The sequence below is a fragment of the Megalops cyprinoides genome, chromosome 13 (assembly GCF_013368585.1).
Source record: "Megalops cyprinoides isolate fMegCyp1 chromosome 13, fMegCyp1.pri, whole genome shotgun sequence".
Taxonomy (NCBI): domain Eukaryota; kingdom Metazoa; phylum Chordata; class Actinopteri; order Elopiformes; family Megalopidae; genus Megalops; species Megalops cyprinoides.
In genome coordinates, this window is record NC_050595.1 from 24260916 (window position 1) to 24284871 (window position 23956).

General features: G+C 42.8%; 1 protein-coding gene across 3 annotated transcripts in view; it reads right to left on the reverse strand.

The window, feature by feature from the left end:
- Window positions 1-23684, reverse strand: part of sh3gl3a (SH3-domain GRB2-like 3a) — a 30810-nt gene extending 7126 nt beyond the window's left edge. For all 3 annotated transcript variants that reach the window (XM_036543592.1, XM_036543591.1, XM_036543590.1), the window contains exon 1: window positions 23471-23684. In XM_036543592.1, the coding sequence (XP_036399485.1) occupies window positions 23471-23515 (45 nt within the window). In that variant the 5' untranslated portion in view covers window positions 23516-23684. The remainder of the gene's footprint in view (window positions 1-23470) is intronic.
- Window positions 23685-23956: the final 272 nt, after the last annotated feature.

The following is a 23956-nucleotide window of genomic DNA, read 5'->3' on the forward strand; positions in this document are numbered from 1 at the left end:
TCCAACCATCCGAGCTAAGTGCGAGGCTCAATGACCGCGGTCATGATGGCATATAACAAGCTGACCAGGGAGACTCCTGAATTTTTAATGCCGTTGCAGATGACATTAGCGCATGCCTCGGAGTGTTTCTGTGCTGAGGCATAGGGCTGCAGAAGAAAGGGACTCCTTTGCATGCACTAATGCATTGTGTAATGTAGCGACACAGAGAGACAGGAAGGCAATTTGAAGGGCATCCCTGGTGGGTTCTCTTGTGGTCGTGTGTAGATATGAGCGACACTTGTATGCACAAAGCTAAAGCTGAAATGTCATTCATGGTGACAGTTCACGAGCGCTAACTGCAGACCCCACGCCGGGTTTCTATTAATGACTCCATCTCTACATGAGGCAAATAACAGTCATGATTAATTATTAAAAGCCTCACAGTGAATATAGATCAGATTTACAGAATGGGAGTGCTAAATAATCATAGACGAGCAGGCTACTTGATGATTTAGCTGGCTATGATAGGCTATGATATAGTTTTACCAACATCAATGAATGAATTACCGAATGATTATCATCTTACTGCTAATCATTTTCAACATAAAGCGTACTACTGCATATTGGAAAATCATCACACGATTTGAGCCCACCATCAATATTGGTTTATGAATCTAAAGGTCAGAATTAATGTATGTTCATAACAATTAAAAGAAACGGTAAAGATCATCTGGTTCATTTCTGACATTAAGAGATGTGTTCACTGCTTCAAATACCCACTGTTGCGTCTTTGCAAATATGTGACAGCTTCCTGTATAACAGCATGACACTGAAAATACTGTAGCAGTGCAGGCTCACCAGAACAATGCGCGGTAGATAAAAAAGACTTCATCATTGCTTGTGAGCATTTTTATTTCCTCCTTTTGAAAATGCAAGATCTCTGTCGACCTGGACCATTCCACAACTCTCTAAGGAAACAAAAAAAGAGGGTTCACAGGTAGCATCTACCTGTAGCTTTGCTATTCCCATTGTCTACAAAGCGAATGTGTCCTATACAAGTACCACTGCCCCCTCCCCCAAAACTGAATGTCCTACACAATTAGTGATGGTGCCAGTGTAACAGATCAGAAAAAGGTCATTTAAAGCTAATGAACTAAATTCAGCCTTTCACAGGAGGGAGGGAGAGGCACACGTTTGAGATGCCACAGTGCAAGTGCGCTCAGACTAAAATTTTGATTAGAAAGCTGAATGCTAACCAGCAGACACAGCATTCCTCCACCCTCTACATTTTTTTGGTCTAAAAACAAGATGCTGACCCCTAATACAGGACCCTTGGAAAATTACTTTTGGGATCGATGTGGATTATAGCTTGAAAAACCTAGAAGAAAAAATGTTTATTATTTCTTATTATTTCTTGAACCCATAAGCATTATTGGTTAACAAAAGACCAGGGCAGTTATTAACAAGAATCTGCATGGCTTTGACATTCAGCTGGGATGGCCCTCCCTAAATAGAATTATTTGCCAGAAGAATCTGTTAAATATATGGCTAATTTGTGATGATAAACATCACAGGTTTATAGCAAATTCACAGCAATTTATCACAAATTTTCTCAAGATTCTAGCTTCAACACAAGCTTCAACACTGCAATGACTGTTTGCCAGAAAACTATTCTGCATGTAAAAATGTGAATCTACAGCACATTAGCAGCATCTTTAACAGAAGAGTTTTCCAGAAGCCTGCAATTCTTTAAAGGGAGCCAAGAGAATTACATCAAAGTCGAGCTGACCCCGGACGCCACCACTCAGGCGGTTGAGGACCATCAAAGGCTGCGGGGGGGGTACTATACACACACACACTTCCAGAAAACTCTATCGGCTGAAGAAGATTTTAAATAAAAACACAGGCGCTGCACTGAACTAGCCCCCCAGCTAACGTGAAGCCATTATCCCTGCAATGCTGGCTGTCCGCATTGTAAATCTGCTGTGTAATCATGCTCTGAATTCCGCGCAGGCCGCGTTTCAGAGCGGCACGGCAGCACAGAGCACCGCTGCGCCTACACACTTCGAGCCGTTCCACCTCCTACTCACATGCCGAGCTGCGCTCAGGTTTATTAAGGCCAAATGTTCTGTTTCGAACAGGACACCATTCTTTGGCGGTGCTAAGGAGATTAAACATACTGTGGGTGATTGTCAAAAAAAAAAAAAAAAAAAATGCGGCCGTGTATTTGTGCCAATAAGGTCAGCGAGAAGTGGACCAGAAGAAATCGAAAGGTGATTTAGGACATGGTGTGACCCTCTGCCTGGAGTTTACTGTAAATATAGGAGTAAGAGCTTGCTGGACAGGGTTTAAAAGCTTTGGAGGAAAAAAGAGAGAGTATTCACCATTATTAATGCACCCCAAGGAGCTAATGAATGTCTCACTTTCAAAACATGTTTTGTGTGTTTAAAGCTATCATTCTCACTATGGCCAAACTACAGAAGTAGATAAAATCCAAGTAAATTGGAGGAACTCACGGAGTGTCTTCATTTTGAAATGCATTTGCATTTTAACATTTCTCCATTCTTATCTAGAAGTGCTTCAGTTTGCAATTGCATTTGAATGAATGGTTTGCATGAATTAGTACAAACATCCATGTTTCATTTATACCAATATTGACACGCTACCAGCACAAACCACACCATGCATGTCCATGCACAAAACTTAATCCTTGTTTTTCTCGTATTTAAATGCTGACATTATTCATTTTATGTACAATGTGAACCTGCAGAAAAAGCACGCGGTCTATAGTTTTGACCAGCCTGAGGCTGCATTCTCACAGTAAACAGCTTCTGCAGAAACGCCCACACAATAGCGCCCTGAAGTACAGCGTCCCAGGGCCTCAGTGGATGCTTCTTAGCCTCTATATAATTATGAACAGTGTTTGTTTCTTCCTTATGTTTACCCGTGAAACAGAGAGACCAATTCCCATTGCCCTGGATCAGGCTGGGCAAATGAGAAGGTCTGGACCACAGGGGGTAGCTGATGATAGCAGCTGCATTAATATTGCACAAGGAGAGGTGTCCATTTCGGCCTCTGAAGGTATGAGGCAATTTGTACGGGAGGGAATCACGGCTCACTTCCATTTTTTTCTTCCCAGCTTCAAAAAGCATTTACGGCAAACTACCCTTGAGGAGTCATGTCATTTCCTTTCAATATGGTGGTATGAAGTGGCCTGTTAACAGAACAGACAGACAGTTTACCGTAAGCAGGGTGGCACTCTAGAATGCCTATGATTGTATTTCACAAGCAGTGCTCAATGGGACTGAACATAAAGAGGGGCTATATATATAAAACTCTTGTCAGCAGTGGCTCCTCATGCCTGTATTGGTAACCAGCACACCATGCATAAAATTGCATAAGCAAGGATGTAGCCCTTGGTAACCATTATGTTCTAAGTATCTGATCAGTGACCATGGGAATGCTTCGACGTGCCTTCCAACTGACAGAGGAAACCAGCTACACACAGGCAGCATGGGACAATGTGTTTTCTTACGAAACACATTCTGAGTAAAAGACTTACATCACCAGATGAGTTCGCTTCACCATTTTCTACACTACGGGCAAGGAAGGAAGTGACATGCAAGCTCTTACAATGACACGAATTGCATTTTCAGCAGTCATTTTTGTCTGTGAACAGCTGAGGGAAAAACAAGGTTACAAACAGAAAGCAGGAATGCTTTGAATCTGCGCCGAAATCTAATCTCTCCTGTAATAAAATCAAAGCGGGAACACTGTAATGCTCGCACCGGGTGAATGAAATCCCATCCTTCATTAATAAATGGCCCCCCCACAGCTATTCAATACAGCCGAACACTGTTAGCAGCATTCATGGGAGAGGTGATGGAGAACACAGCAACATCACATTCGACACAAAAGATAAATACAACCAGGAGAGCACAGCAGCGTGCGGCAACGAAAGAGCGCAGTGAGAGTAAAGGAAATGGGCTGAGAGAACAGGAAGTGGCCTGAGACGTAGGCCTTGGAACGGCTAACAGTTATTGCATGATGAAAAAATGTCTTATTCATAAAATTCCTGAAAACTACACTGACTTCTTGTTAACATCAACATTGGAAATAAAAAAATACCTTCTTACCACATATCCACCATCCACTGTACCTCAGTCCAGCTGAGAAACTAATTTTTTAAATCAATGACAGCATCGGTTGCCGCTGCCAATTCAGCAGGTCAGCACAAGGTTAATGATGCTGCAGAGGTTTTTGTCCGGTGTGTAAACATGGGACAAAGTATGCAAGAGAGTCCTGCAGCGAATTCATGCGCGTGCCCACGGTGTGTGTGTGAAGCATTTATGAGATGTTGCAGGATCAGCTCTTTCTTTTAACAGCGAACATGAAAAATCTATTTGCTTCACACTCAGATGTGGGCGTATTCTGCTGCCAGTATCCAAGCGTGGAAAAAAAAAAAAGAAAAGAAAAGGTCTTTTCCCTCCCTCGCTGATGAGGGAGCCAAACTCTGCTGCTGGAGGTCGAGATCTGCTCAGCTTCACGCGTCCAGAGCAAACAAAGCAATCTGTCCGCGCAAAAGCGAGGACGCCAGACGGCAACCCGCATCCCTTCCCATCCCCTCTTCCCATCTTTCCACCTGGAAAAGCCCCTCTTATGCGGAGCTTACTGTTGGCAGTGCGCACCCCTTTGGCCTTTGCAGTGCCACCGTCACTGATTGGTGGAGAAATGTGACTTCCAGCTGAGCAGAGTGTGCCTTGTATCAATGGCTCCTCAGATCGTGCCGATGAGAGGGACATATGGCGCCAGAGAGAGAGGCCGTGCAGCGAGAGAGGCGACGGAGACACACTGTGGGACCGGCGGACGGGCGTGATCCGTCCCCACGCGTGGGCGGGCCCCTGGCTAGACCGCTGAACCCTGACAACCCCCGGGCAGTCACAAATACGGACCTGCACAGTCCATGGACCACTGCCCACGGCCCACTGCCCTTCACATGAAACAAAATGCAGCCCGTGCTATAAGAAGGGTGGGGTTCTAGCTTTGCTTGCTATGTTCAAAGCCAGAGGGATGAGGGACAATCTATGTGGGCTTGAGCCTGTAAAGCAGAATTCCTTTCATTCTGTGCATGCTTTCAATGAAACAGTCCTAAGACTGCAGCAGAATATTGTCTTATTATTGACCGCAGAGGCTTTGGGAACTTTGTGCCAGTAAAAACCCAAAGTTTCTCATATAGCTTAATTCCACTGGGAATAAGGCATGTTGCAGTGAATCTTTAATCCCACACATATGCTTTTGAATGAAGTCAAAAGAAATTAATAAAGCACAGATGTGCTTTTTGATGCAGCCTTTTACATTTGTTTTCTAGCCTTCAACACATTGCTCCTACATGCATCTGCAGACATTAACAAATGACAACAAAATGGTCTTATTACGCTGATTTATAATATCTGACCTAAAAAACTTGTCTGACTTCATCAGGCAGAAAAAAAACTACATTTAGAAGAGCGAAAACGCCTCACCGAAAACGCTGTTCGTCTCATATGACCTAGTGTTTCTGGGACATTACCCCAGAGAAGCACGGAACCAGCCAAGCCCCAGCAGAGGCTCCAAGAGCAAATGAGATCAGAAGGCTGAGAAAGTATGGCGGAAGGCTTAATCATGAAACACAAGTGAATCTGTCTGCAGACCATGCAGACAAACAATTACAGAGCCATAATAAGCAAAGTGCGAGAAACCGGCTGACCCAAAACTGAACAAGAAGACACTCCCAGCCTATAGAAGCCTAATAGGGTCATGGGATGTCATGAAACACGGGTACCACGAAATCTGGATATCAGAACGTGATTTTTGGTTTCAATAAATGAAGAGGTACAACGGCTGGAAAAGCACCCTGAGCAAAGACCGAAAGAGATCTTTGGCTGTCATGGGCACTTAGCTTAAATCTGTGTCTGTTTGCCTGGTGCCCATGGAAAATCTGCCAGCTGGATCAGAGCTAAAAAAGCCCCATGACACAAAGAAAAGAACCAAGGATATGTTTCAAGAGACATCAACAGAGCAGGTATAATGTCAGTTAGACCTCTCTGTCCCAAAATAACAGATAAAAACAAACCACTGGATGAACCTACTTCTTGACATTAAGAGGACAACCAATATTATCAGTAGGGGTGGGACAAAACATCGATACGGGAATATATTGTATTACTTCCTCTTGCGATGCGTTATCGATACGCTGGCACCAAATATCGATATTTTTATTAAAACATGCAGGCACTCTAAACAGATTCCCCCGCCAATTTGACTTACCAGAGTCACTACTTCCTGACTCCTCATGGTGGCGCTTATCAAAACAATTAAGGTAAACTTGCGTTGAACAAATGCACACAACTTTTTCTCAGTCCTCCCTGGAAATGAGACCTGTTCAACTCAGTTTCAGTAAGTAAGGCTGACTAAACAGCTTGGATGGCAGAGACTGTTGTTTTATATGAGTAGCTAGCTTCAGTTGAGTAGTTAGCCTTATGTATGTATTTTAACTGTTTAACTGATAGTATTAATCGGTCAAAATTCTTATTGGGGGTTAACGGTTAAATGGTTAATTATTAACATCCCTACCCAGAATGAAGCTGAAAATGTATCCACACACATCAGTTGTTGTATACAGTGATTGTCACATTGAATTTTGCTGTTAACTTTTTACTATACAAGGACGAGCAGCAATGCTTAGGGGCTTGTGTCTTCCCTGATGGTTATCCATCCTCCCAACTCCTCAAAACTACTTTGAACTGCGGCTTGGCCTCGGAAACGCCTCTTCACGCTCACAGTCGTCCACACACACCATCATCACATCAATGGAGCAAGGGTGTATTCAATAAACACAGTTTTGTACTGATGTTGTTGGGTTGTGTAGTGCTCTAATACGGAAACCAGACTGAACGATGTAACCTACAAGCCAATCCAGGTAATTCATGACACAAAGGAGCTTGTCATCAACGTGTCGCTACAAGAAATAATGGAGCCAGCTGATAATGGGAAATACATGATCTAGCTTGTCACCTAGCCTAACCACTGTATTTCAATACACATGGAGGCCATACAGAAAACATCTGATGTAAAATATAGAATGAATTCATGACTTGAATTCAGTGACTTCCGCGAAATATGTAACACAACAGCTGCATTTTCCGACGCCTTCCAGAGTTTCATTTGCAAAGTTTAGATAATTAATTGTCAAATTCTGTGAAACTGACACCACAATGCAGTGAATAAATACATAATTTCTGCTTTTTGCTTTTTTAGGGGTATTTTTTCTTCTTCAGTTACACAGATATTGTGATGGATGATTGTCTTGCAATGTATCGAGTATCACATAATCGCCGTATCGAGATACCATCGTTATCGTGGGCAACGTATCGTGATAGTATCGTATCGTGAGTTACTCTGCGATTCCCACCCCTAATTATCAAGTGTTATCATCATCCTACAAAGCACAGGTCTGCTTAATCAGTGTGTCTGATGCATGAGAAGAACAGACCCAATTTTCACAACTCTTAAAAGGAATCAGAGATTGCAGCCCCTCGCCTTTTGATTCAGCCTTTGATTCAGTAACGTTTTTACCACTAGATGCAGACAGACAACCAGAGACAGACTGAAAGATATGCAGACAGACAGGCAATACTCTTACAGCAAGAGTAATAACTACTCCACATGGAACCAGATGTCAAATTACTACATAGCACATTGTGGCATTACCAAAGGCTACTGGCACAGCACCATTTGGCTGAGATCTAGGTGGTTATTATCACAATAGCTAGCAAGTGATGCACTGTGCACTCTGAAATCACTGGTCACTCTCGTCATGCAACAACAGCTGGACTCCCAACTACTTTCATCAACCCACGTAAAGACAAAACACCATGCCAACAGCCCTGTCAACCTGTTGTCATTAACATGATCAAAGATTCCCTCTAAATATGTTACTATCAACCACAGTCAGTGGTTCAGTTTCATAGCATGCATGGCACACATGCATTGGAAATTGTCTAATTTAACTGAGAGATAAAACCATAAAAATAGAAATCATTCCCAAAATTCAAGGCTTTTATGGTGAGCCAACGGGTGCCTGGAATGAAACTTTTCAGTGGCACAAGGAAGACTGAGTGCTCTTTGTTCTGTAATAGTCAGGTTTCCTAAGCACCGCAAACAATGCCACGGTGCACACAATAAGGCTGAAGCCATTTAAGAACATAACTGCGTGGTGCTTTTCTCCTCCTCACAGCTCTCACAATGCCCTGGAATCCGTAGTAAAGCGCAGCCTCCCACCTTCCCGCCTCCTCGGGTTCCTTCCCATAAACCCTGTGCACACATCTTAGGGAGTTTACTCTACAGATGTCTTAAAGTGAATGTTTAAATTCAACCAGCCCGCAAGGTTGCTTTTTTAGTCTGTTCACAGAGATAAAAGAGCAGACCCATCAAAGAGACCATGTCATGTACTTGGATCATACAAATATCATCCTGAAGTATAACGTGACTTTAGGTTTGTAAAAATGTACTGTATCTTAAGGTATCAACAAGCCATTAAGCAAATCATTAATTCAATAATTCAAAAGGAAACACACAGATGGTACATTATATCTGTTCATGGTTAAAAAGAAAACTACTACCTACTCTGTGTGCTCAGTAGCTGCTAATACTTGCCAGCAAATTTGTATTTTGTGTCTTCTACTTCTCTTAAAACCCCTTGTTCACTTAGTTAAATCCTCATTGTATAAGGGAGTACTGGCCAAAGAGTAAATTAATGTAAAGAGCCCCAGAGCAGCAAGACAGAAGTCATTCTTTTCAATTAGGGGAACAGCGCTTTAGCATACGGTAGATTTTCATCAACTGTGTGATCGCAATTTGTTTCCACGGTGGAGCAACTGATGGGAAAAATCAATACTAATATCTTTTTTGTGTTCCAAGTTGATACCCTTACCGATAAAATTAATGCTTTTACAACGGAGATGTTAATGAAAGTGATGTCAGATTCCTGTTTTCATCAGAAGTGTCATTACAAAATCAATCAGTCTCCCGGTCGCTAGCGTCAAACTCCACCATAATTTCAAACTCAATTTTTTCATAATAATCAGGAGACCTGATACGGTTTATAGGCTGCACTGTTGCATGTTTGGGTGGGACTGAGCTTTACCAGAGACGCTCCCTTTGGGGAGTCGGGCTTCTGGCTTGAGAACGCTCGCTGGCTCCTTTCAAACTTGACAAACATCTCAAGCCCTCTCTTGCCCCAGGGAATTCCGAGCAGGAGCTGGAATGCTAACAGGGAGGCGCAGCAGTCCGAGTGAAACGGCGCGACGTGCGGTTCCCAGAGCTGTGAGCACTGCACTGGAGGGGGGATCACGCGCTTCAGCGACACACTGTCACAGGCCAATTAAAAGCCTGCTTTCAGGGGTGATGTTTACACTTTGATGGAGATAGATAATTTATGGCTTAAAAAGATCTTGTTGGTAAAAGAACTGACGTTGAGGGTACCAGCTGAGCAGGCACGGCGATTCCTACTGCACCGTCACAGAGCTTTGACTGTGCTGCAGAGATGCCTGGTCGCTGGGGGTGTAAAGCATTGCGACTGACTATGGAACTGTGTCCAGGTCTGATGTGTGGAGATTGGAAACAGTTCCAGGAAGCCAGGCAGGGGTTAGGTGTGGCTCTGGCTATCTACCCTTAGTGCTGAGCCAAAGCTTAGACAAAGCAAAGAGAAACACCAATCTGAAAAGAAACCGTTCCTTGACACTCACGCCCATCGTGTACGGGCCTTACAACATGCTTCTGCAACCATTCTCATATTTTCACTCAGTGAAATGGGTTATGTTGTCACGGGCTACATCTGGGAGAAAAAAAGAACATTTGAAATAATGCCATTGGCGTATCTTCTGTAAATCAGCTCTCAAAGAGCAGCCAAGCATACGCCTCTCCTGCATAATGGAGATGTAATGGTCGCATGTATCTACTGAGGCACATAAAGAAACCCACAGAGGCCTGTCTTATTACACTCATGGCTAGAGCTGTTAGCAGAGATAGAATCTGAGTATAGGCAGAATACAAATGCTTGCGTTTTCCTGCTTCTCCGCAGGCTGCCCTCCCCAAAACAAAAGGAAATTGTAACCGCGCATGACCACAGGCAAAGGAAAATCATTCAGCTACTGTACAAGGTATCTGCATGTGCACGTAGGATTGCCACAACCACGGGAAGTCCCAGCTGGCCAACCTCTCAGAGGGAGAAGCCAGGTGCTGCATTGTTTTTGACACAGTAATCCTGAGGGCCACACAAAGGGATTTAGCTCAGGAAAGACGAAATAACCGCTTGCCTACGGTATCCTGGGAATGCAGGGTACCTAATCCAGGAGCAGGCCTCTTCATCATCCACATGCATTCTGCATTCTGGAAACTGCCGCCCACAGGCCAGGGCGTTCATTGGTTACAGGTAAGCCTATCGCTGGAGAAAATCCAGTGTTCTAATTCCGCCACAATGCTGTAGCAGTATTATTTCCATTTCATTGATAGTGGGCAGAAGAGGGCAGAAGACCCTCTGAAACAACAGAGTGATCCTTGCCACCACCCCCCCCCTCCCCACCACCACCACCACCAGAGTATGAGTCACCCGGCTCTAGGCAGTGTCACCTCTACAGTGGCTGGCGGCTGCACGGCACAGCGAGGGATCAGCTGCCGGCTGCCTTCTGCCTGCGATAACAGAGGCGTGTTGTTTACCCCCCCACGGCCCCCGGGGGGTGTGTGAGAGGGAACGTTTGGGCCGCGCTTCCTGAGAGACGCGGCCGCGGCTCTACGCCCCCGGCTGGGGACATCCTGCCGCTGTTTTCAGAGTTGCGGGGACAATAGCCCCACACCCCCTCACCGCCCCTCCTCCACCCCACCACACCCTGCTCACAATCCCACTTGATGAAGCAAGGTTTTGCTTACTGTTTAACCGCGACTTAACCAGGAGGGTCGACTGAAAACTCATTTACAGCGACGACCTGTAGAATTAAAAGTGGGTAAGGACTGCAAAGGATAGCACAGCCATTGGTATGAAGAGGACATTGTTACTGTATGTGGGCAGATGCACACAGCCCAGGTTAGGGAACGCCCCATCTCTCCATTTGTGGGTGAAGTCAGGAAAGAGTCAAGGAGCAAGCCCTCGCGCTGTTGTACAGAGGTTCTGTAAACTCTGCCTCCAGACATACAGAGCTTGTCTTGACCAGCGCTGTCACAAAACGATAAGGTTTTCACCAGGGGACTGTCAGCAGGGACCTTCAAAACAAGCTGCTAACTGCAGGAAAAAGACCGTCTCAAGAACATTCTATTCTTTTCAAGGATCTGAGAACAGGCTAAACCCACTGTCAGATGGGAGTAACGACTCTCAACTGATGGAACTGCTTTTGCATTGATTTTGTGCCGTCAATATACTAAGAAGCAGATTACCACCTGACCGCGCATGGCGAGAATGGATCATTCAAGCACAAACATAAATAACTTCGGCTGTGCACGATCTACAGACTTCTTTTTTCTTTACCCACATACATTACGTAATAAACAGCACAAAATAGATGAAATTGGCTCTCCATTATGGCCGTTATTTTGAGGAGGTGGATCCACTATGAGTGTTCAATAGGGAGAGATTCTGTATAAAGGGGAACGTGGAGGCTTTGATGTCACATCAATCACTCCCATCTGTCTGCCCGAGCAGTAGTTTTCCACAGTGACATAACGCGACCCCCTCAGAAAACTTTCCACATGGTTTCAGGGATTTTCATATTCTCTTTCAACATCAGCTGGCAGGTTGTGGTACAGACACATAATGTTATTCCAACACACTGATTCATTTGATTTTTTTAATGTACGATTCCTTTCTGTTTATTCATGTCAGCCAGACTCCATTCACTCTATAGTCAATAAATCCTGTCCATAATCTATCATTTTCTGCCACTACAAATCCTGCTCACATTATAACCAAAGCCGATTCAAATTTAAACATACATAGATGTCATCCACATTCCGCCCATCCAAATGCACATTCAACCAAAGCGTACTTGGTGACTCCTTGTAAACAAGCTGAACAGGAGAAAAATTACTGAGTCTTTTTTTGTTTGTCTAACCCCCCTCCCAAATTAATTAAAGGCCCTATAGTCAAATGTGGGAGATGTACGGCCCCGTTCACAGCTTCCTGCCCGGAGCCACTCAGACTTGCCGGCGTTGGCTGTTGGCTCACGCCTGCCTTCCACAATCAGGGTCTATGGTTTCCACACAGATGGGAGGCCCTGCAGTGCAGCAGTCTCCCCGTCGTCCTGGCGATCTCCGCCGCACCCTGGCCCGCGACCAGGCTGTCCCGCTCAGGTGAAACGCAGGCTCTTGTGTGTCCCCTATCAACCCCCCAACACCCCCCCTTTCTGGCACTCTGTGGCTGCTGTGCTGGACCGTGATTGACTCGGCGGCGGGGACACCGATATCGAAATCGCTCGCATCGCTTCCTGTCCCGTCAGCACACTTTCACCGATAACGCACAGGATGTGCCGTGCGCTGCAAGCTTTCACGTGTCAGCCTCGGATACACAGAGCATTCAACAGGGCACGATTATATACAATAAGTGCAACAAAAAGAACGACCTCAGGCTTGAGGTTACGGGACAGTGGGGAACATTTTTTTTTACTCTTGCACTTCTTGGAAGGGTTATAATCATAAGTGTCTACATACAGGAAGACGGAAGCTGTCTATAGGTTAGAAAAAAAAACCTCAGATGAACTGACAACTGACATCCAAAAAACACAGGATGAGTAGATGAGAAATGTCTCACTGCTCTAACCACCATAAGAGATGCAAGTGAAACAGGAAGAGGGCAGTCACTCAGAATGGGTTTTTTTACAGTCAGACAGTTCACAATAACTAAGGCTTTTGGTGTCATTTGTTTTACCTGTATGCATCAACACACAGCATTCATATTTATACAGTGGACAGTCATTAGTTGTATAGCACAGAGCTGCAAAAAGTACACAGCCAGTTACACCCAGGCTTTACCCCTTCTGCTGCAAAGTACTGTTCTCACATGGAGTTTGACATTTTCAACGCTTGACAGTTCACAGTACTGACAGTGGGAAAAAATATTTTACTTGGATAAAAAAAAAAAGTCAGATCGCATCCTGCTAGGAGCGACAGAGTCTGGCACCAGGTGCTGCTCAGCAGGTAGTCTGGTCTCAGAGTAGCAAGACTGCCGGCTACTCATGCCTGAAAGGCTAGGCCTAATTATCCATCTTCCTCATTTTACACGGCAGTAACCTGACAGCAAATAATCACTAATAAGGACATGGCCTATAATTTGTGTATAGACTGCAAGTGGCGGAGCACGGAGAGATTCTGAATCAATGTGCTGTTTTTCTAGTTCATGCTTCACGCACAAAGAAAAAAGACCACGTAATGCCTCAACCCACAGGTATCATGGCACACCTGTTACAAATGGGTGTGCATTTTAAGTAGTCTGATATTCAAATATTCTACAGCAACAAAGATCAAGTATTACAATAATCAAACCTGCTTATTTCTTCTAAGCACTGTATGAAACTCTAGTACTGTGTACATAATGACTCACTGAAATGAGATGTACATTCACTCACACAGTCAGGCAGGAAATGTAATAATATGAGTAAATAATCTGTTATTTTATACAAGGTTCTTCACAGATATTGAGGAGGAAAAATCTTCCTCTTCTTGTAAATTAAGGATTGAAATTAATTAATGTAATTTCAATCCTGATACACATAGCTGATAATGATGTCATGACCATTCAAACAATATTCTGTGTGAATATGTTCTGGAATATTCTGTGTGACCACTGCTACATACAGCATGCATTCAGGTTTCAGGCCTCTTGAAGCCCAAATCTGCTCACAGACACCGGTGTTGATAAACTTGAATACAGTCTCTGGATACTGCTGCCCATTCAGTTGATCATGTAAATGCATTACACTGCTTAGAATCTGGGAATAAATAGCTAGAATTTCTATCTTGCAGTGTAGAACAATGATAAGGAACAGGGATCGTAAATGAAGGGTTGCTGGTTCAGTTCCCCCTTGGGCACTGCTGCTGTATCCTTGGGCAAGGTACTTAACCCAGAATTGCTTCCGTAAATATCCAGCTGTATGAACGGACAACATGCAAAAACTGTAACCTATGTAAGTCGTTTCGTATAAGAGCATCTGCTAAATGCCAATAATATAATGTAATGTAATGTAATGTAATGAACCTTTCAGGCTTCAGATCTGAATGTAGCTACCATGAAAAATGTAAAAGACATTCACTTACACACTGCACCTCAAACCTTGGGAATCATCAATCATATCAGTTGCATTTCAGATGCTATTATGCCAAAGTTTTCTCTTGTAAAACAATATTAAACTCACATTAGGCAACTCTGATCTACTTTGCCACACTTTCCCATATAAGCCAATGCCCATCTATTAAGTTTATCTAACCTAAACAGCATTAAAGGGGTTAAAATAATTGCAGCCCTCCGGCATCAACGTGTTGCCGATACTTTGCTTCTCCCGTATGATCCGGGCTTTCAGATTCTCATTTACAGATAAACATGAAGGCAAGCAACGGCAGGTCAATACAGAGCCGCGAGGACGCGGACATCACAGCACACATTTCAAAGGCAGGGGTCACATGACTGCTGAAATGTTTATGAGCTGTGGGGGCAGCCGCACGCGTGCTTAGATCCTTGGAGCAGCCTCATGAATGCTTAATGTGGCCCTTTTTATAGCAGGGTTACATTAATTTAAGATGTCCAGCTTTTACGGTTCCTTCTGCTGTCCCATTGTGTGTCCCACAGACACAATTACGCGAACACTGTACTGTGTGTATCTTCATGCAGTTTCAATATTAAACGCATCTTCAAGTATCTCTGTGTCGGTGCTGCCCATGTGCTTGCTGGGGGGTGAAATGCTGTTCTTCAGACACAAAATTGTTATTTTAGGTGCCTTTAGATCTCTGCACCTATTATTTAGGGTTTTTAAATCATTTAATACACGCATGATTTATTTAGTTTTTTTATTTAGTCTAGAAATGGGAGCTAGTGTGAAACTGTTGGGGTGTCCACATGACTCAGGCCACCGCGAGTGCCCTGATGTAAACCCCACAGACCACAGTAAACACACTGTGTTTTCCAATGCATGCCCTGACCTTTACCGCTGGGGGTATGATACGTGACAAGCCATACCTCTCTTTCCTCGTGCCGGCATTTCGTACACTTCTGTATGACAGTGATGCCTCACTGAGTCAGAAAAAGAGCTGGGCTGTCCCCAGTTCAGACAGGCAGCCTCAGGGCCACCCTGCCATTTCTGAATGAAATATTGTACAGCCTGGGGATCTGATGCTGTCCTGTCTGGCAGACATGCACAGAATTCTCTTCCCTCACAGTCTCACGAAACAATGTGACTGCAAAGAAAAAGAGGTGTGACGAATTACATCACCGGCAATGACTGATTGTTTTGGTAGTGGCAAAGAAACTGTTACGGCTAACCTAGTTTCTAACTGCATTCAACCAAGCACAGCTAGTACTGTGAAGTTTTACCTACATCGGTCATATTGGCTATCTCGGTTGACAAACATTCTGAATTTGAAAAATACGTTTGATCTATGTATTTTTCTTGTTTCTGTGTTGCTTTTTATTAAGTGAAGTTGAAGAAATAAAATGGTTATAATGATACTTTTAGATCATGCACAACACCAGTTTTTAGAATAAGTGCAGAGAAAGAGGATTCACATTTAGATTTTGCCTTCAAGAGTGCAGGACCAGAGGAAAGATCAGAAGAGGGAGAAGAAACCTGGTCAACATGAAGCTCACCTGTTTACCATAAGCATAGCCTTCTGCAAAACACGAAGCATGATTTCAGCACTGCCCTTCGATGTAAAGTTTCACCACCACAGGATAGTTTTTTTCACACAAAAAATCACATCTATTAAATGAAAACCTCTGTGAATTCCATCACATGCACTCAGCTGTCAGTTTTTGCTGGCTGATGAAACTGATCTGAGCCCCTGCTCATCAGGGAAACCCAAAGCTTTCACAGGTTTCTGCTAAACCAGAGGGAGACTAGGAGAGCCTTTCGATTTTACACATAAAACTAAAACTGCCATGACTCCTTTTTCATTTTGAATTTGCCTACTATAATTCAAACATGTTTTACAGTCAATGCCATTTCTGTTTCCATTTAAATAACATTTAGCTTGACCTCCTCAGGGTCACTCATGAAGCAGCATCACTGTCACTGTTTGAGGCTCATTTTTAAAAGACCATTTTCAGAAAAGGTGTTTGAAGAAAAATGCAGGAGGACCACATAGTTCAGTAAACAGATTTGAACATGAGAAGTGTCAAGGCAATTTTCTGGTCTATGACTGGAATGGTCACTTTCATAGAGTTAAAAAACACAGTCAGCTGGAATATTGGCCCAGTACAGATCTTTACAGTCAACATGTACACTGAATTACTGGACTTTGACCAAGCACCAACTTGTAAATAGTTTTCATACCACCTGTATCAAAAATGCAAAGACCCTATGATATTGTAGTAGCATGGCCTTATATAACTCAGAACAAGATAAGAAATTAAATGGAGCGAAATGGTCTTATTTATGACTGAATAGCAATTTAAGTGAACTAATTATTACTAAAGGATGCCATCAACACAATCTAAGTCAGGAAACAACAGTGACAACAGTGATTCTTTTTAATTGCAATCACTGTGGTTGGAACTGCACAGAGCTATGGAAGTGCTCCGGGGAGGACCTTTAGATTTGAGATGCATGCAGCTTCAGTGAGTTCAGCCATGCCCTATTAACAGCCAGTCCATTAGAGGGGCCATTAGATCCATCTTGGTGTCCACAAAACAACAAAATCACAGGGTAAACCTAACTGCTCCTCCATACCGGAATCTTCCTCAAACAGATCTCTCGCTTGGTATACAGACTCAGCTCCCTGCCTCTCAGTGCCCTTAGCTGTCCTTTTAAACTGCCAGACATCGACTGCAGCACCATGGCTTCCAACAGCCACTGCCAATCCCTCGCCCCACCCCCACCCCCCATTTACGGTCCAGGAGCACTGACATTTAGTGCCTGTAATATTTGTTGTACCTCAGCCTCCACAATCTTTGTACAATGTCTTATAATGTCAGCCGTGATGATAGCCTAATTCCATGGGAGAGTGATTTGCGGTGAGATTATTTTAAATTTCAGCTTTAACAGGCTATATTTTACAGCATACAGGCCCCGGAGATATGGGCATCACCACAGAGTCGGGTTCCCTTTAGGTTTCTTCCTACTGAGAGGGAAGGGTTTCTGGCCCACACTGCTGCCCCCTTTGGCTGGTTCAATAGGGTTTTCAAAATTTTCCACCGTGAAAGACTTATCCACCTGGACATAACTGCTTTAAAATGGCTCTAACCAGATAATTTTGACTAACACCATGCTACTGGATCTGAATGAACAAATACATTGGGCTCTCTGAATCCATCAAAGGAATAGTGAAATTGGAATTGTATTCTTAAGGGTTATGTTCTTAATGGTAATTGCATTGGACATGTAATCCATGCAACGTGTAATCACAATCATAATTCTATAATATTGTAAAACCAATATTCTGGAATATCATAACTTTGACTTAATGTTTCGTATGATCTTCTTACTCAGTTTAATTCAAGCTTAACATGGAATGTAATCACCATTATGTAATCATTACTCAACAGTTTACCTCTAAATTTATTATGCTGAATGTCCATAATTTGAACAATTATTGCAATTGTTTCCACATAATTTACCATACTGCATATCATATTTTCATTGTCATCTCATCTTTTTTTTTCAGAATAAATAGGTGCATTTTGCAACCTTCTATGTTTGGCTCTCAGTAGTAATTCTATTCTAACAGAACCTAGGCTAACTAGATTAGATTGGTTGAAAATGTGATTACACGGCACCTAAAAGAATCCACTCCAAAGCATTTCCACAAGTGAGGAGTTACACTGGTATAATGAAGCAGAGCTCAATTAACGGATTGTCTCTGTCTGTGATGATTCACACTTGAGTCCTTGGTATGCTTTTCTAACACTATCTCTCAAGTACCACTGGAGTAGCTGCTTGCCGTTTAAATTCCAGTTTTATTGAAGCTGTCAAATGGTTCAACCTGAACAATTGCCCAGGTGATTCAAGTGCTAAAAAAAAAGTGCATGTCACAGACAGATGCTTGCGCATGGTAAGCGCAGTGGACGAACTGATCACATAAAGTGAGCACATGACACTGGAGGAATCCAGACCTCTGCAAAAGATATCCAAGACGAGGCTATGTGTTACGCAAGGCGATGGCTTTCTTTGTCAAACCTATGAACCCTTACATGTGCGAACAACTCAACTCACAATATCGAGCGAGAACTTTGCACTGTAAACAGAGATTCCATTAGCTTGGGCAACAACACTGTTCTGTAGTCAGTCATCCACCTATCATGGTGCTTTTTTTCTTTGGGCAGAACTGATAAGCGACAGCAGCACACATTGTACCTCAGGTAAAACAACACTGCAGCAGTGTAAGTGGAAAGGGTGTGCCCTGCCGGGTCCCTGCAGGATGTGGACCATGTGTGATACCACGTGCCTGTGTATGTATATCACTGCTGGGCCATGGGCTGCCTGTTTGTTTCTTTAACTGTGGCCCTCTTCCTCCCTGTCCCCTTCTGTTGCACACAGCAGCGGAAAATGAGGACGGGGGCTGCAGCTAGTGTTAGCTTTGAGCGGAAAAACAGGAATTCAGGAAAAGTGGTGTGGACTTTTTCGATTGCTCCTCTTTGCATCCGGACAGGAAAATAACGAAAGGTACTTTGCTGAGGCTGTGAAAATAGAAAATGTATTTTGTGTTCCATCACCTCAATAATGTACAGTAGTAAGCTAAACGGAGGGAAGAGACAAAAAAAAAGGATAAAAGGATATACTGTACAGGCTTCAATAGTGTAGAGTGATGGATCCATCTCTGAATAAGAGCTAAAGAAATGAACGCAAAAATAGTGAATGGGCCCAAGACATTTGATGCTAATGTACCATGCAGCACAATCTACCAATCTACCAATCTACCCACAGTTAATTCAAGATTTTATTCAAACATTTCCATGACACCTCTTTACAGTATCACCAACACTACATGCAGTATATGTAATTAATACTCTGAATCATTCCTAATCTTAACCATACACATTTAGTCTGGTGTCAATGCCTAAAAAATGTCAATGTTTCCAGTTGTTCTTGCAGAACCATTCAATAGTCCGGCAAGCCTGTGCTATAATTCAGCAGCCACACTACTACAGACACCCTGGTGAACTTTGATACACTGCACAGTAAATGTTCCATTTGTCAAAACCAGTAAGAATGTACAGGGTTTTTACTCGATTTCAAAACAGCTTATACAGTGAGCATAAGCAGAAAACTATCATCCATACCATATCTGAAATGCTTATAGAGTGCTTAAAGTTATACTAAAAGTGTGTTGTGTGTACCATTTTTATTCTTCTGTTTTTGAAATCATCTTCGGTTCACTAAGCCCAAATCAACTCAATCAAGGGATAATTCCATATTGTTAATAAATATACCCCTACAACATTGGCTGAAATAACAAACAGCACTGAAAGGCAGAGGTGGAAACTAGTTCATGCACAGTAACATTTTATTGACTGTTTCCTGGCTTTTACCACCGGACATCAAAAGGTCTGCATAACACTTGTTTTATACCGTAGGCTCCCACACAATGCAGAAATTTCTCAGATGCTAGCAGATCTGAACAATGCAAACAGAGGGGGCCATATCAAAGCATTGTTCCTCAGTCTTCAGAAGTCAGAAATCTAATCTCTGCAAACCTCCTGTGCTCCTGTATCTCCCTCAAGATTTTGTCACTTGGCCCCTAGCCTCCTGAAACAGGTTACTTATTCCCAATGCATTCTGCCAAAAGATAGGGTTCCTGTTCCATTCCTGTCCAGATAACACAGGGTTCATCGTTACCTTGCCACTTCATTAATCGTGCTGGGACTATTTTGTGCCAAAAAAATACAATGCTAGCTAGTTATGCAAAAAGATGATTCTATTTATAATGACCATTTCAGCTGTTACAATGGCTATTTATATCTGACTGGAGACATAGAGGCATATATTTTGCATCACCATTATTCTGCTTCCGTGAATCCGAGTCTTACCTTTCACCTTTCACGGACATTTCTCTGGCTTCTGTCGTTAAGCTCAAATGGGTTCAAATCCCTTGCTCATTTAAGGCAGTGGTAGACATGTTTCATGAGCTTAGATCTGATTGACTGTCAATCTCCTAACCACTGTTGGTTAAGTGTATTCCATTTGCTGATGTTGACATACTGTAGCTTTGTCAATCAGTCCGGTAATCAAGATGATCCACAATGACCACCCATCAATGTTCCTTTCAAAGTTAGGCTGAGTATGTTGTTGCAATTTACTAAAGTGCACAAGTAGTCCTTGTTATGCTCCTGTGAGGAACAGGATGTGCTAGGTGTCTATTGACTTGACGTGAGTTTTATTTTAAGGAATGAGCTGTGCTAAGCATGAGACGTAGTATTTGGGTTCAAAGCACAACACTTTGCAGAGTTTCAACTGGTTTTTAGGCTCTTATGTTTCAGATTATTAGAATAGTTTTTAATGAATGAGTGTATAAGACAAAATGAACCATCTGTTCATAGCAGTTATTTGCATTGTGGTGCTGATGGGAATAGGACCCAAAAAAAAACTGTCAGAAAACCACAAATCATTTCTCTTTGCTATACTGATCTGTAACATATGGAAAATGCCAATCAACATCAGACAGCAAAATAACATGCCATTCTGTTGAGTGACAAACAGCTAACAAAGTCTTTTACTTTGAGCTGAATTGTATTCAAACTTTTGAAATAGGCTATGTCCTTCAAACTGAAGGTTTTAATTGAATTCAGTTACTTGACTTAACCAAAGTGATTAGTCACACTACAAGGGAAAATCCAGTGGATTTAAGTGTTCATAAAAAAACAGTTTATTCACAGCGCCTTTTCTTGAATGAGTCACGAAAACATGACATTGCTACAGGTTTAAATAAGAACTGCTACAGGCAAATTATGCAACTAACTTGTTTGGACCTGCACAGATTTGGTTCAAAATAGAAGATGAAAATGTTCAGTTTTCTAACAATGTAAAAATAAGAGCATATTAAACATACCCACAAGCCTACTGTATCACTGCTTTAATCTGTATTTATATGGACAGTAACATTTAATAAGTGAGAATTTAATACATGTCTGAGGAGTTGCATTCTGTGGCTGAGACATGCTGAACGACACTGCAAGGGCCTGCAAGTCCATAGACCCATAACGAAAGCTACCCATTATGCCTGAGGGGAAACAATGGCCCGTCGTGGAAGTTGACTGCAGACCTAAAAATGTCAGCACCTTTCTTCCTAACAAAGAAACATCAGTCATCTGATCTCCTCTTCAAATATTAACAAGGCAAACAAAAGCAGTGATGTGCCAAAGACCCTGATCAGAGTCATTAAAAAAGCCTCAGGTTTCTCTCAGGATTTCACACACTGTGCAATTAAGCTCCTGAAGAATGGTTATTTTGGTCACTGAACTGGCTGAAGGCAATGAAATGTTACACCTATAAAAGGCAACAGTGTTAATTTATTCAAGCGTTCAAAGCCCACAAAAACAAAGAGTGCTGTCCATATGTCAGCCAGGGCCTTTACAACGGGGTGCTAACTTATACAGTTGCAGAACTATTTTCGCACAATGGCTCTTTGGCTGTCTCTCCCAATATTGATTTAAAAATATATTTGGCTGTGAAGCGTTGAGGGTGGGTCATGTTGACCACTGTGGATTCCTAGGAGCTCTGGTACAACTGATTTGGGGAAAAACACAATTAACAGCACAAGTGTTCCAAAAGGTTTTCAGTTTTCTTTTTTTGTAGTTCGCATTTTTGTCCTTTCTTTGTGCAGTTGTTATTGTATCCTTCTTGAAAACTTTCAAAACATGTCTGCCGCGTGTAGTGTTTTTGGATGAGAAGGAAATGCTAAGAATAAAACTGGTTCGAATCAATGTAACAGGGCAAGGAGGAGGGAAACACAGCCGTTGTGTTGTAACATTTGAACATCGTATTATTCTGTGGCCAGCAGTTTAACACAGACCAACCTCACAGTTTTGTTTAGCCAAGGCCATGACGACAGTGACAGTCAAGTGGCACTGCGCCAAATGTTCGCGGTGACACAAACTGGCTCTAAATCTCAGAGTTGCCTTTAGGGGACGCATGGAAATTAACGTTACCCACAGAACAACAGGTTGCATATATAATCCGTCTTTTTACCGTAAGTAACGACGCAACAACAATGCTACTATTAACTGGAATCCAACTACCTAAGGAGGGACATACAATCAGCTCGTTACTTTGTTAGCTGCATTACAATGTACATGATTACCATTGATGCGTTCTTACATGCAATTAGTAGTTAGCTATTTTATTTGTGAAACGTATTCCACGTGATCGCTTCACGTTTGAACAGCTGGCCAACTATTAGACTAACGTTTTAGTTACTTGTGTTGCACAATAACAGAGAGGTGCATGACTGTATAATAATCCCTCTAGCATATATCAAGCAACCTGCATCATTTATATTGCTTGCCAATACAGCTACATTTTTTCTATTTAGTTAACGAGGTAGCTAGCTAATTTCATAGTGTATTTGATATGTTAGCTAATACTTGCATCTAACTTTGCTAGCAATCGCTAGTCTGCAATGGATAAAAATGAACTTTCCCTGTTTCTTCTTAGCTTGACATATTGTTATATAGCCAGTTCACGTTAGCTACATCATTTTGAACGAAGAAACGTTATTTCTTATGTACCGCTAGTCGGTTAACAATACAGCTATTAATCTAACCCAAAGTTACCTAGCTACATAACGTTAGCTAGCTCTTTAAATCGTTACCGTTAGCTGATGTTACCGTTATTTGTTTTCTTGTCGGCTAGCCATCTCGCCTTTGCTGTAACCAGGTTTAGAGGTCTGACAAGAAAACTGTATGTAGCTGGTAGTTATTCTAGCTAGCTACTTATAATAAAAGCTGAATAGCTGATCTAGCCGCTCAGGCAATATAGTAACCCATACAGCCAGCGGACTGTTTTGGCTCTTGATTGTTGGGGTACTAGGCTGGCTACACACGCTGCATTCCTCAAGCAACCGCTGTCATGGCAAACAGGGCACTGCAGCTGGCTAGCTAGCTAGTAGAAAGAAAGCTAACGCTACAGCTGATGCAGCCAAGAAGCCTACCCGTACCGTTCACAGCTAGCTAGCTAGCATTATAGGCACCATTAAGCTAACAAAATCAGGAAAACTATGCAATCGGAAGAAAAATCTAACAAGTGATGATGGGGCGTCTCCTTACCTGACTCGCTTTGTGAAATTGCTTCTTCAACCCGGCCACCGACATCCTCAAAAATAAATATTACCAAGCCGATGTAAGAGTGTACTTGGGAGAAGAGGAGACAAAAGAACCAGCGAAACTGAAAACAATGGGGAGTGCGGGGGGGAAACTGTTGAATAAGGGCAGCCGACTCGGTGCTTTCTTGGAGGGCCCCCGAGCTGTCAATCCGCGATGAACGAAATGCTTTGCTGCTGCAGTTAGTGAAAGGGTGAATTCCTGACCGCGGCGTGACGTCTCCCAGCTCTCAAACGCGATTGGCGGACGCATCGTGTTTATGGAAATTATGGCCAGCAGAGGAAGCCCACGCAAGTCCACGAAAGTGGAAGACACACGCACAGAGAAACGACGAGAAATGGCATAATATATAACCATTACCGGTCGATATAAACTAATATTTGTCCACCGTGAGACGTGGAATGTCACATAGTATACTGTGAGATGGGTTTG